The sequence below is a fragment of the Myotis brandtii genome, unplaced genomic scaffold, assembly GCF_000412655.1.
Source record: "Myotis brandtii unplaced genomic scaffold, ASM41265v1 scaffold650, whole genome shotgun sequence".
NCBI classification, from domain to species: Eukaryota; Metazoa; Chordata; class Mammalia; order Chiroptera; family Vespertilionidae; genus Myotis; species Myotis brandtii.
The window spans coordinates 369,168-381,693 of NW_005370517.1; the positions used below are offsets into that span (position 1 = coordinate 369,168).

The 12,526-nt window shown below is 40.9% G+C and overlaps 2 protein-coding genes across 2 annotated transcripts in view; one reads left to right on the plus strand and one right to left on the minus strand.

Annotated features, from left to right (window-relative positions):
* The window catches only part of LOC102262141 (zinc finger protein 615-like), a 13,845-nt gene extending 1,557 nt beyond the window's left edge, over positions 1-12,288 (plus strand). Inside the window, 4 exon segments of the mRNA XM_014528754.1 lie at positions 2,738-2,864; positions 3,128-3,223; positions 9,890-12,098; positions 12,100-12,288. Coding sequence (XP_014384240.1) covers positions 2,738-2,864; positions 3,128-3,223; positions 9,890-12,098; positions 12,100-12,169 — 2,502 coding nt within the window. The 3' untranslated portion in view covers positions 12,170-12,288.
* On the minus strand, positions 904-1,556 carry LOC102261847 (40S ribosomal protein S29-like). The gene has a single exon (XM_014528785.1). The coding sequence runs from the start codon at positions 1,306-1,308 to the stop codon at positions 994-996; it is 315 nt and encodes a 104-aa protein (XP_014384271.1). The 5' UTR covers positions 1,309-1,556; the 3' UTR covers positions 904-993.
* Positions 12,289-12,526: the final 238 nt, after the last annotated feature.

Consider the following 12,526-nt stretch of genomic DNA (forward strand, 5'->3'; position numbering starts at 1 on the left):
AGTCCGCAGGCCGACGCTCTATCCACTGAGCCAAACCGGTTAGGGCGGGATGTTGATTCTTAATTTAGGCTGGTTGACTTGAAGAAACTGCAGACCTGGGAGAAGCTCTGATAACCTAGTAGAAGCTGTGAAGGACATTTACTTTTTTGTTGTTGTTGTTAAACCTCACTGGAGGATATTTTTCCATTAATTTTAGAGAGAGTGGAGGGGGGGAGGGATAGAGACACACAGAGAGAGAAACATCGATGTGAGACACTGATGTGAGAGAGACATTGATTGGTTGCCTCTCCCATGTGCCCGGGGAATTGAGCCTGCAACCAAGGTACATGCCCTTGACTGGAATTGAACCCCAGACCCTTCAATCCACAGACCAACGCTCTATTCACTGAGCAAAACTGGCCTAGGGCCTGGCTAGGGCTTTTTTCTTCTTCTTTTTTAAAAACATATTTTATTGATTTTTTACAGAGAGGAAAGGAGAAGGATAGAGAGTTAGAGAAACATCGATCAGTTGCCTCTTGCACACCACCCACTGGGAATGTGCCCGCAACCAAGGTACATGCCCTTGACCGGAATCGAACCTGGGACCTTTCAGTCTGCAGGCCAACCCTCTATCCACTGAGCAAAACTGGCCAGGGCCTGGCTAGGGCTTTTTAAATCACTGTCTATAGTAGGATATTTGGCTGATTCCATTCTTTTAAAAATATATATATATAGTTTTATTGATTTCAGAGAGGATAGGAGAGAGAGAGAAGATGGAAACCTCAATGTTAAAGAAACATCAATCTGCTGCCTCTTGCAGGCCTTGACCAGGAATCGAACCAGCAACCTCTTGGTTCATGGGACAACACTCAATCCGCTGAGTCATTGTATGCCTTAACTGAGCCTGTCCATTGTCTTTTTTTTTTTGAAGGTTTTTTTTTTAATTTTATGTAAAAAGATATAGCATTCTGTCATAAGGTATATGTCTTAAATGACTCATTCATGGACGTTCACTTAGTCCAACTTAACGAATCCTATGTCCTTTGCATACTCACCGAAACACTGGCGGCACAGGTTGAGGCCATATTTCCGGATCAGACCATGGAGGTTTGAGCAAACCCAGCAAGAACCTTGGCCGAATTTCCTCGGGTGGCTCCAGTAGAGCTGCTGGTGACCCATCTGACGCTCTTTGTAGCAACGAAGCAAACAGGCTGTCCATTGTCTTTTTGCATCAAAGATAACATACCTTTGGAATGTCGGGTTAAATTTTTTTTCCAGACCCCTCAGGACCCAATCTCCCATAGAGCAAGCGATTTCAGAGCTCATCATTGTTATTGTTATCACATTAATTATTAACTGTCAACTGTCCTATCCCACCTTCGTAGAAGAAGTATGTGTCTATTTCTTTTACTTTTTACCCAGTCCCAGAGAATTCCCTGCTTTGCTTTCTCCCCCTTCCCTAATCTCTCACCAGTGGATTTGATGTAACCCTCCTTTTCTTTGATTCTGATGTATAAAATAAGGTGCAGAACTGCTGTTCTGTAAAGCATTGTCTCAATCCGTTCTTATTTTGCTTCCTGGCAATTGTTTTCAGTTTGACTCAAATAAACTCAGAAAAATTCTCTACAGGTTTGGACGTATCTTAAGACGACACCAGGAACAATAGAATAATGTTCTTTTATTCTAGGAAGAAGCAGGGGGAAGCTGTAGGGTTGGGTATCAGCATTTCCTGAGACATACCTGACTGAAGACAGATTTCTGAGCAGAAGTTTAGAGCAGACCCCGAACACACCAAGACAGAGCCTCCCAGTTACCAGCTCTTTTCAGAGAACAGAAGAACATGCTCCAGGCTCAGGTGATTGGGTTTGTTTTCTCTTTCTTCAGTAACGGATTTGCAGAAGTCTATAAAAACCAACTTCATGCCCAGCTGAGTGGCACAATTGGTCTGTACACCAAAAAGGTTTCAGGTTCGATCCCCGGTCAGGGGCACATAAGGGAAGCAGCCAAAAGATGTTTCTCTCTGTGTGTCTCTCCCTTTCCCTTCCTCTCTCTCATAAATCAGTAAAATATATATATAATAATAATAAATAAATTCTTGGGTTTGGATTTAAAAAAATATACCTTCATTAATCTGGAAAAAAATATATACATATATAGTCTCAAATATATAACTTAGAATATATGAAAGGTGTTTCTAGGCTAACAAAAAAAATTTAACTTCTTTACATTATAGTAACACCTAATTGGATGAATTCATAGATGAATGAACAATTATAAAATAGTATTTTACGAGGCATGTGGTTATTCCACTGTATATAAAATAAAACCCCATTCACTATATAGATGCAGCCTATAAAGTGAAAATGATCAGAAATATAACATTTTTTCCATAGCATCTTAAAAGACTTCACGCCATTGCCCTAGCAGGCTTGGCTCAGTGGATAAAGCGTCAGCCTGCGGACTGAAGGATCCCAGGTTCGATTCCGGCCAAGGGCACATGCCTGGGTTGCAGCTCGATCCCCAGTGAGGGGTGTGCAGGAGGCAGCTGATCAATGATTCTTTCTCATCATTGATGTTTCTATCTCTCTCTCCTTCTCTCTTCCTCTCTGAAATCAATACAGAAATATATATATTTTTAAAAAGAATGTATCTGTCGAAGGGAAAATGGGGTACATCTGTAATACTGTCAACACTAAATATAAATATATACTTTTTAAAAAAAGACTTCACGCCATTAAACAGCACGGTGTTGTTACAGGAATCCCTGACATTTCACGATGTGGCCGTGGAGTTCACCTCAGAGGAGTGGCAACTCCTGGACCCCGAGCAGAAGGACCTGTACAGGGACGTGATGATGGAGACCTACAGCCACCTGGTGTCAGTGGGTGAGGACAACTTCCCTGTGTCACTCAGAGGCTGCCCTGTTAGTGGCTTTTTCCTTTCTCAGCTGCTTAACTTTCAGAATAACTCCAGTTCTCTGACATGATGCAATCTCAGATCCTTCTCTTGCCCCACGCAAGATATTATAATGTCCCCTCTCCTAATAGAAAAATTATTGTGTTAGCTGTAAAAACTGTTCATTCTCCCTTCTTGACAAATCCCACCCAATTCAGTATGTCTAAGTCTTTTGTCATTTTTTCTTTCGAAGGATATCAAGCCCCCAAACCAGACGCGCTCTCCAAATTAGAACGAGGGGAGGAACTGTGGATAGTACAGGATGAACTCCACTGTCCAGTCTTTCCAGGTGAGGGGGTGAGAGCCAGCAAGGTGGGCGGCCGGGAAGTCACATTCTAGTCAGAAATGGCATCAGAGCAGTGACAGTGAATGAGGAAACTCAAACCATTCTTCCACATATGAGAACCCGTTTTTTTCTTTGTAAAAATTTGGAATATAACATACCCCATTTGTCTCTTCTGAGCTCTGACCCATTTATTTTTTCTACTCTTGTTTTTGTTTGTGTGGTTTTCTTTGCCCTATGATTCCCAGATCTTTTTTTTTTAAATATATTTTATTGATTTTTTACAGAGAGGAAGGGAGAAGGATAGAGAGTCCAAAACATCAATGAGAGAGAAACATTGATCAGCTGCCTCCTGCACACCTCCCACTGGGGATGTGCCCACAACAAAGGTACATGCCCTTGACCAGAATCAAACCTGGGACCCTTCAGTCTGGTCAGGGCGATTCTCAGATCTTTTTTATTTCTTTATCCACAGCCACACTGTCTCTGCCTATGTTAGCACCTCTCTTGCTATGAAATTCCACTTTCCAGGCCTCTCTGGAAAGACAGAACTTTGAATTCATCACCTTTTTCTTAATATATATTTTATTGACTTCAGAGAGGAAGGAAGAGACAGAAACATCAGTGATGAGAGAGAATCATTGATCAGCTGCCTCCTCACACCCCACACTGGGGATTGAGCCTGCAACCCGGGCATGTGCCCTGACTGGGAATTGAACTGTGACCTCCTGGTTCATAGGTCAACACTCATCCACTGAGCCAGGCAATTCATCATTTTTTTCTTACGACGGGGCCTACCTGCTCTGTTGGAAAATAGTGATTTTCCTTCATAACATCCAACCCCATCTTGGATGGTGGGTCCCGTGATAACCTCATTTTCACAGTGCATTTATGTGTTCTTTGCCTTGGTCCCATCAAGGTTCTTCATACTCAGTTCTCATCAGTATTAAACATCTCCTCTATTCCCATGAGGTGACCTCTTTCTGTTCTGTGAAATGGACTCCCAAATTGACTACACCCTCAGTATTGTCTAATGGAGAATCTGCCAGAGACCTGGAAATAGAACTAATAGGTACGGGTGTCTTTAACTGGTTTCCTCTCTAAACATCTTGAGATGAGGTTGAAAACCTGGGCATGTGCCCAAACCGGGAATTGAACCATGACTTCCTGGTTCATAGGTCGATACTCAACCACTGAGTCACACCGGCAGGGCCACATCATATTTTTAATGGTTTTACTTAGATTAAATTCACAGACCATACAATTTACCTATTTAAAACATGTAATTAAATTAAATATAATTCACTGGGTTATAGTATATTGAGAGAAACACATCAGTTGGTTGCCGCCTGCACAAGCCCCACCAGGCTGTGGCCGGGAGGAGCCTGCAACTGAGGTACGTGACCTTGACTGGAATCGAACCTGGGACCCTTGGGTCCACAAGCTGAAGCTCTATCCACTTAGACAAACTGACTAGGGCTCTAATTTGGTCTTTAATTTCTTAAGTCTCATTAAAAAAAAAAAAAAAGTTTTACAGTTCCTTTTCTTAAGTTTGTTCCTAAGTATGAGACTCTCTTTTATTATTTACTAAATGGTATTGTTTGCATTTTCAGACTATTCTTTGCTAGGATATAAAAATAAAATTTATTATTTTCCCATCATGTTCAAATGACACTTCCTCCCAGGTAACCAAATTTCCTGTCATATAAAATTGCAGATTATCTTTCAGTGATCTCTGTGATACGCTATTGTCTTGATGAGAACGTTTCTGTCACCTTCCTAAACACTGTTTAATGTGTTCCATAATTGTGATTGCCTTATTTCTTTAAAATTTGCATTTAAAAAAATACATTTTGATTGATTTTAGAGAGAGGAAGGGAGAGGGCTAGAGATAGAAACATCGATGAGAGAGAAACATTGATTGGCTGATTCCTACACACTGCTTATTGGGGATCAAGCCTGCAACCTGAGCATGTGCCCTGACTGGGAATGGATCCCATGACCTCTTGGTTCATGGGTCGATGCTCAACCACTGAGCCACACTGGCCTGGCTAAAACTTGCATTTTGAGAGCCTAATATTTTTTTATTTATATATATTTTTATTGATTTTTTACAGAGAGGAAAGGAGAGAGATAGAGAGTCAGAAACATTGATCAGCTGCCTCCTGCACATCTCCTACTGGGGATGTGCCCGCAACCTAGGTACATGCCCTTGACCGGAATCGAACCCGGGACCTTTCAGTCCGCAGGCCGACGCTCTATTCACTGAGCCAAACCGGTTTCGGCGAGAGCCTAATATTTTTGAAGTTATCAGCAGTACAAAAGATAGATGCCCTGTCCAGTGTGCTCAATGGTTATAGCATTCAGGATTGGATTGCTGGTCAAAGGCATAAGTACCTGAGTTGCAGGTTTGATCCCCACCCTTAGTAGGGGGACATGTGGAAGGCAACCAATCAATTTGTCTCTGTCACATTGCTGTTTCTCTCTCCTTTCTCTCTCTCTCTCTCTTTTTCCCCTTCTCTCCTCACTTCCAATCTCTCTAAAAATCAATGGAAAGCCCTGGCAAGTGTGCTAAGTGGTTAGAGTATCAGCCCTCAAACCAAAGGATCAGGGGTTTGATTCCCGGTCAAGGGCACATTGTACCTCAGTTGCAGATTCACTCCCGGTACCAGGTCGGACGTATGGGGGAGGCAATGAGTTGATGTGTCTCTCTAACATCGATCTTTCTCTTTCTCTTTCCTCCTCCCTCCCTCTTCTACTCTCTCTGAAAAGCAATGGAAAAAATGTTTTGCCCTAGCCAGTTTTGCTCAGTGGATAAAGTGTCGGCCTGTGGACTGAAGGTTCCCAGGTTTGATTCTGGTCAGGAGCACATGCCCAGGTTGCCAGTTTGATCCCCGGTAGGGGGTGTGCAGGAGACAGCCCATCAATGATTCTCTCTCATCATTGGTGTTCCTATCTCTCTCTCCCTCTCCCTTCCTCTCTGAAATCAATAAAAATCTCTTTTTAAAAAAAATGTCTTCAGGTGAGGATTAACAAAAATAAAAAAATCAATGGGAGCCCAGCTAGTGTGACTCAGTGATTGAGTGTCATCCTATGAACCAGGTAAAAACAGGAAGTCACAATTAGATTTCTGGTCAGGGCACATGTCCAGGTTGCAGGATCAATTCCTGTTAGAGCAGTGGTTCTCAACCTTCTGGCCCTTTAAATACAGTTCCTCATGTTGTGACCCAATCATAAAATTATTTTCATTGCTACTTCATAACTGTAATGTTGCTACTGTTATGAATCGTAATGTAAATATCTGATATGCAGGGTGGTCTTAGGCAACCCCTGTGAAAGGGTCGTTTGACCACCAAAGGGGTCGTGACCCACAGGTTGAGAACCGCTGTGTTAGAAGCATGCAGAAGGCAGCTGATCAAAGTTTTCCTTTCATATCGATGTTTCTTTCTCTCCATCTTCTTCCTCTATCTTAAAAAAAATTTTTTTTTTTCAGTAAAAAAAAAAATAAATAAAGCCCTGGCCCATGTGGCTCGGTTGGAGAGTTGACCTGTACATAAAATTGTTGGAGGTTCACTCCTATTGAATATTCCTAGGTTGCGGGTTCAATCTTTGGGTTGGGGCTTGTATGGGAGACAACCAATTGATGTTTTTCACATTTATGGTTTCCACCCCCACCCCTCTCAAAAATCAACTTTTAAAAAACCACTAAAGATTCCTATACAATAGATTAGTTCGTATTTTTCATAATTTTATAGGCACTATCATGTGTGTTGTGTGACAAATAGTGGTTTTCTTCATGCAATACAGTTATTTTGAGATTCAACACTTAAGTTAATTTTTTTTAAAATATATTTTATTGATTTTTTACAGAGAGGAAGGGAGAGGGATACAGAGTTAGAAACATGGATGAGAGAGAAACATCAATTCAGCTGCCTCTTGCACGCCCCCCACTGGGGATGTGCCCGCAACCCAGGTACATGCCCTTGACTGGAACCGAACCTGGGACCCTTCAGTCCGCAGGCCGACGTTCTATCCACTGAGCCAAACCAGTTAGGGCAATTATCTCTATATATGTATATGTTTTACTTATCAAACTGTTGTTGTGTAGGTGAATGTTTCACATGTTAAGATATACAGAAATGTGACCCAAAATGGTCATTGCTTTTCCCTTCCACAAACCCACAGCATAAAATAAATCCAGCTTTTACGCAACTCAAAAAAAATAATTAAAGCCCTGGCTGGTATTATTTAGTGGTCAGAGCATTGGCCCAAAGTGTCACCAATTCGATTTCTGTTCAAGGGCATGTACCTGGATTGCAGGTTCAATTCCCAGCCCTGGTCAGGATGTGTGTGGGAGGCAACAAATTAATGTGTGTCTCTCACATTGATGTTTCTCAATCTCTCTCTCTCTCTTCCTCCCTCCTTGTGTCTCTCCCTTCTACTCTGTCTAAAAAGCAATGGAAAAAATATCCTTGGGTGAGGATTATCAGGGGAAAAAACCACTAAAAAAGAAAACCAGTCTCAGTCTCTTTCTTTAAAGAATTTGTGTATGTTGATGGGATCCATACCTGTATTTTCAGACTAGATCTTTCATAAGTTTTATACATTCAACCAATTTCTTCATCTTGGTACTTGGATATGTAATAATCATCTTAAACTTTGTTTCACAATGCACTCTAAATCCCCTTATTCTGAACTTCAATAATATCCCTTGTTGCATTCCACCTACCCAGTGCCTCACACCACGTAATTCCTGGAGTCATCTTTGAGTCCTCACTTTCAGTAACTTTGTCCCGCTTATCTCAGCGATCCCATCGTTGAACTTTGTCTTTTCTTCAAATATAGGATAAAAGTAGGTTTTTATTGGTGAGTACATAAAACACAGGGTTTCTACTTATATTATTATCTATTAATTATTCCATGATTTTCCGTATAAACAACTATAAAACCTACTTTTGCCCGAGTCTGTATATCCTGGTTTCCTCAACCTCTTACATCTCCATTGCTCCTTGAACCATGTTTCAGAGACTGTGATTGCCTTTATTACTTTTTTTTTTAGGTGTCTATCCTTCAAATTATTAAACCTGGAGGCCCAACAAATTTGACTCTATTCTGAAACAATCTACACAGATATAGTGTCAGACCTTACAAGTTAAGATTTCAGTCCCATAAGACTATACCCTTTCAGATTTCAATCATACGTTTATATGGTCACCTGTGTTTCTGACCAACTGGCTATAAATTGGAAGTGCTCATGAGCTTTTTTTTGGTTCCATTAATTTGTTAGAGCAGCCCTCAGGAGAGAAGTACTTATATTATAAAGCATACAGATGAATAGGTACATAGTGCATGGTCTGAAGGATTCCTGAATATAGGAGCTTCTGTTCCCATGGAACTGGAGCGAACCACCCATCGAGCACATGTATGTGTTCACTAACCCAGAAGATGATGAAATCTGGTTAAGAGTTTTTATAGAGTTTCAATTCCTAGTCTCTCCCTCCTTTCCCAGAGGTCATTGAGAAAGTCCAGCCTTCTCATCAATTGGTCTTTCCGGTAACTATCTCCATCCTGAGTGTATGTAGAAACCCTGTGCTAAGTTATTTCATGAGCATAAACTCAGCTGTTATTATAAGGGTCTTCTTTTGTTGTTGTTAATCCTCACCCAAGGATACTTGTTCCATTAATTTTTTGAGAGAGAGTAAGGGAAGGGTAGAGACAGAGAGAAATATCGATTTGAGAGAGACACATTCATTGGCTGTCTCCTGCATGTGCCCTGACCAGGGCTAGGGATTGAGCCTGCAACCAAAGTACCCATGCCCTTGATCAGAATCAAACCTGCAACCCTTAAGTTGGCAGGTTGATGCTCTCACCACTAAGCAAAACCAGCTAGGGCTGGAAGGCTTTTTAAAAAATATATAATAAAAGATACTCATATCACTTAGGAAATTACAAGGGTTTTATAAGCAGTGTCAAGAACTGTGGACAAAGAGCTGCCGGGGTTCTTCTCCCAGCATCAAGAAGGGTTCAGGAATCTGGAGAAGGCTGTGTGTAGATTTAATAGGAATCCAGTGACTAATAAAGAGTCCGGAGACGAGATATAATTTTGAAAGGCATTGGGGGTCAGAGGAGCTTAGCTAAAGGAGCTAAGATCCAAGATCTTAGGTCTAAGGTCTTAGGTTCTTTCTTAGGTTCTCTCGGTCCCCAGGACCCCATGCTTTTTATTAACACAATTTGTCCTGAGGTGAGGCAGAGATATACACTTCAAAGGGTCAGGGATTTGTACAGAGTCCATTGTTAGAATGGAAGAATTAGCCTATGACTGTTCAGGTATTTGGCCAGTAGGAGGCAATAACATGTAGATTAAGATGCCTTTTAACTGTCTGGCAGCCACAATCAGTTTCCTATTCAGGTTTGGGGAAATGCCTTCAGCCATTGCCAGCAGGTGACTACATGTGTGACTCAACCCTGTTGAGTCCCCAGGTCTCATCAACCTTTTGATGAAACTCTCGAAATTATGACATTGGTCTCCGGCAAGAGCAAATATATTTCTTATTCTACAACACATAGAATTGCCACTAAATAGTTACTCACATGAAAGCATTTTATTAAAAGTTTTATTTCAAACTAAGATTATGAGAGATTACAGAATTTACTGTTCTCCTTTTTCCCTAGAGCTCAAGCAAGTTGACGATCCTCTGCATTATCACTTGCAAAATCGAAGCCTTCAGAATAGTGTGGAACAATGCTGTGAACATAATATATCTACAAATGTTAATCAAAGTGAAGGTCATTTCCTATTAAAGCAAAATCATGATATGTTTGAGATTTGTGAGAAACCTTTAAAATCAAATTTATGTTTTGAAAACCAAAACAGAAGCTGTAACTTAACTAATTCTGTTGAGTTGAATGGAGATGGGACAGGCATTCTGCATGGCAACCATGAACAATTTGACACTGAAATTAAATTTCCTGTCAATATGAAAAACATCAATAACAATTCCCAGGTTATAAAGCAACAGAGAACTCACGACATAGAGAAAGCCCACATATGTATTGAATGTGGGAAAGTCTTCATCAAGATATCTCAGCTCATTCATCATCAGAGAGATCATATTAGAGAGAAATCTTATGGATGCAGTCTGTGTGGAAAAGCCTTCTCCAGAAAATCCAGGCTCACTGAACATCACAGAATTCATACAAGACTGAAACAGTATGAATGCACTGAATGTGACAAAACATTCCTCAAGAAATCACAGCTCAGTATACATCAGAAAACTCAGATGAGCGAGAAGCCTTATATTTGTGGTGAATGTGGGAAAGTGTTCAAAAAGAGGCACCTCATTTATCATCAGCAAACTCATACAGGAGAGAGACCTCATGAATGCAGTTTGTGTGGCAAGACCTTCTCTACAAAGTCTAATCTGAAGAAACATGAAAAAACTCATGTAAGAGAAAGACCTTATATATGCAGTGAATGTGGAAAAGGCTTCATCCAGAAGTGTCGTTTTATTGCACATTATCGAACTCATACAGGAGAGAAACCGTATTTATGTAACGTATGTGGGAAAGGCTTTGCTGCTATGTACACTCTTACCATACATCAGCAAACTCATACAGGAGAGAAACCCCATGGATGCAGTCTATGTGGGAAGACCTTCTCTACAAAGTCTAATCTCAGTAAACATGAGAAAATTCATACAAGAGAGAAACCTTATATATGCAGTGAATGTGGAAAAGGCTTCATCCAGAAGTGTCACCTTGTTGAACATCATCGAACTCATACAGGAGAGAAACCATATATATGTAATGAGTGTGGCAAAGACTTTGCCTTGATGAACAGTCTTACCAGACATCAGCAAACTCATACAGGGGAGAAACCTTACATATGTAATGAGTGTAAGAAAGGCTTCAGCAGAAAGAGCCTTCTCTTTGAACATCAGCGAACACATACAGGGGAGAAGCCATATGTATGTAATGTATGTGGAAAAGGCTTCACCATGAAGGGTAATCTCAATGTACATCAGCGAATTCATACTTTACAGAAACCACATATGTGCAATGAATGTGGGAAAGGCTTCACTGTGAAACGTTCTCTGATTTTACATCAACGAACTCACACAGGAGAAAAACCCTATGTATGTAGTGAATGTGGGAAAGGCTTTCCTGTGAATAGTTCTCTGATTTTACATCAGCGAATTCACACAGGGGAAAAACCCTATGTGTGCAGTGAATGTGGGAAAAGATTCACTGTGAAGCGTTCTCTGATTTTACATCAGCGAACTCACACAGGAGAAAAACCCTATGTTTGCAGTGAATGTGGAAAAGGTTTTCCAGTGAAGATGCAGCTGATTTTACATCAGCGGTCTCATACAAGAGAGAAACCATATATGTGTAATGAGTGTGGGAAAGGCTTCACCACGATGAACCATCTCACCACACATCAGCGAACTCATACAGGAGAGAAACCCTACATATGTAATGAGTGTGGGAAAGACTTCACCAGGAAGGGTTTTCTCATCAAACATCAGCTAACACATACAGGGGAGAAGCCCTTTGTATGTAGTATATGTGGAAAAGGCTTCACCGTTAAGAGTAGTCTCACTGTACATCAGCGAATTCATACTTTAGAGAAACCATATACATGCAATCAATGTGGGAAAGGCTTTACTGTGAAGAGTTCTTTGATTTTACATCAGCGAACTCACACAGGAGAGAAACCCCATGTATGCAGTGAATGTGGAAAAGGCTTCTCAAGAAAGATGCAGCTGATTTTACATCAACGGTTTCATACAGGAGAGAGACCTTATGTATGTAGTGAATGTGGGAAAGGTTTTACAGCGAAGAGTCATCTCATCAGACATCAGCAAAAAATATATAGGAGGGGAGCCCTATGTGTGTAATGGATATGGAAAAGGCTTCACTATGAAGAACAATCTCACTTTACATCAGTGAACGCATACTTAAGAGAAACCTTATGCTGTAAAACCAACATAATGGACTAATCGGAAGATGAGTGGATAAAAAAGCTGTGGAACATTTATATGAAGGAATACTATGCAGCATAAAAAAAGAATCTCTTACCCTTTAAGACAGCATGGAGGGACCTGGAGAGTATCATGGTAAGTGAAATAAGTCAGTCATAGAAGGATAAATATTACATGATCTCACTCATATTTGGAATCTAAGTAACAAGTAAACTGATGAACAGAGTGGATCCAGAGACATAGAAGCATGAAACAAAGTGTGGAAACTTGGAAGGAAGGTGGTGGGAGGCTCCGTCCCCCACCCAGGCCTGATGCCTCTGGCCCA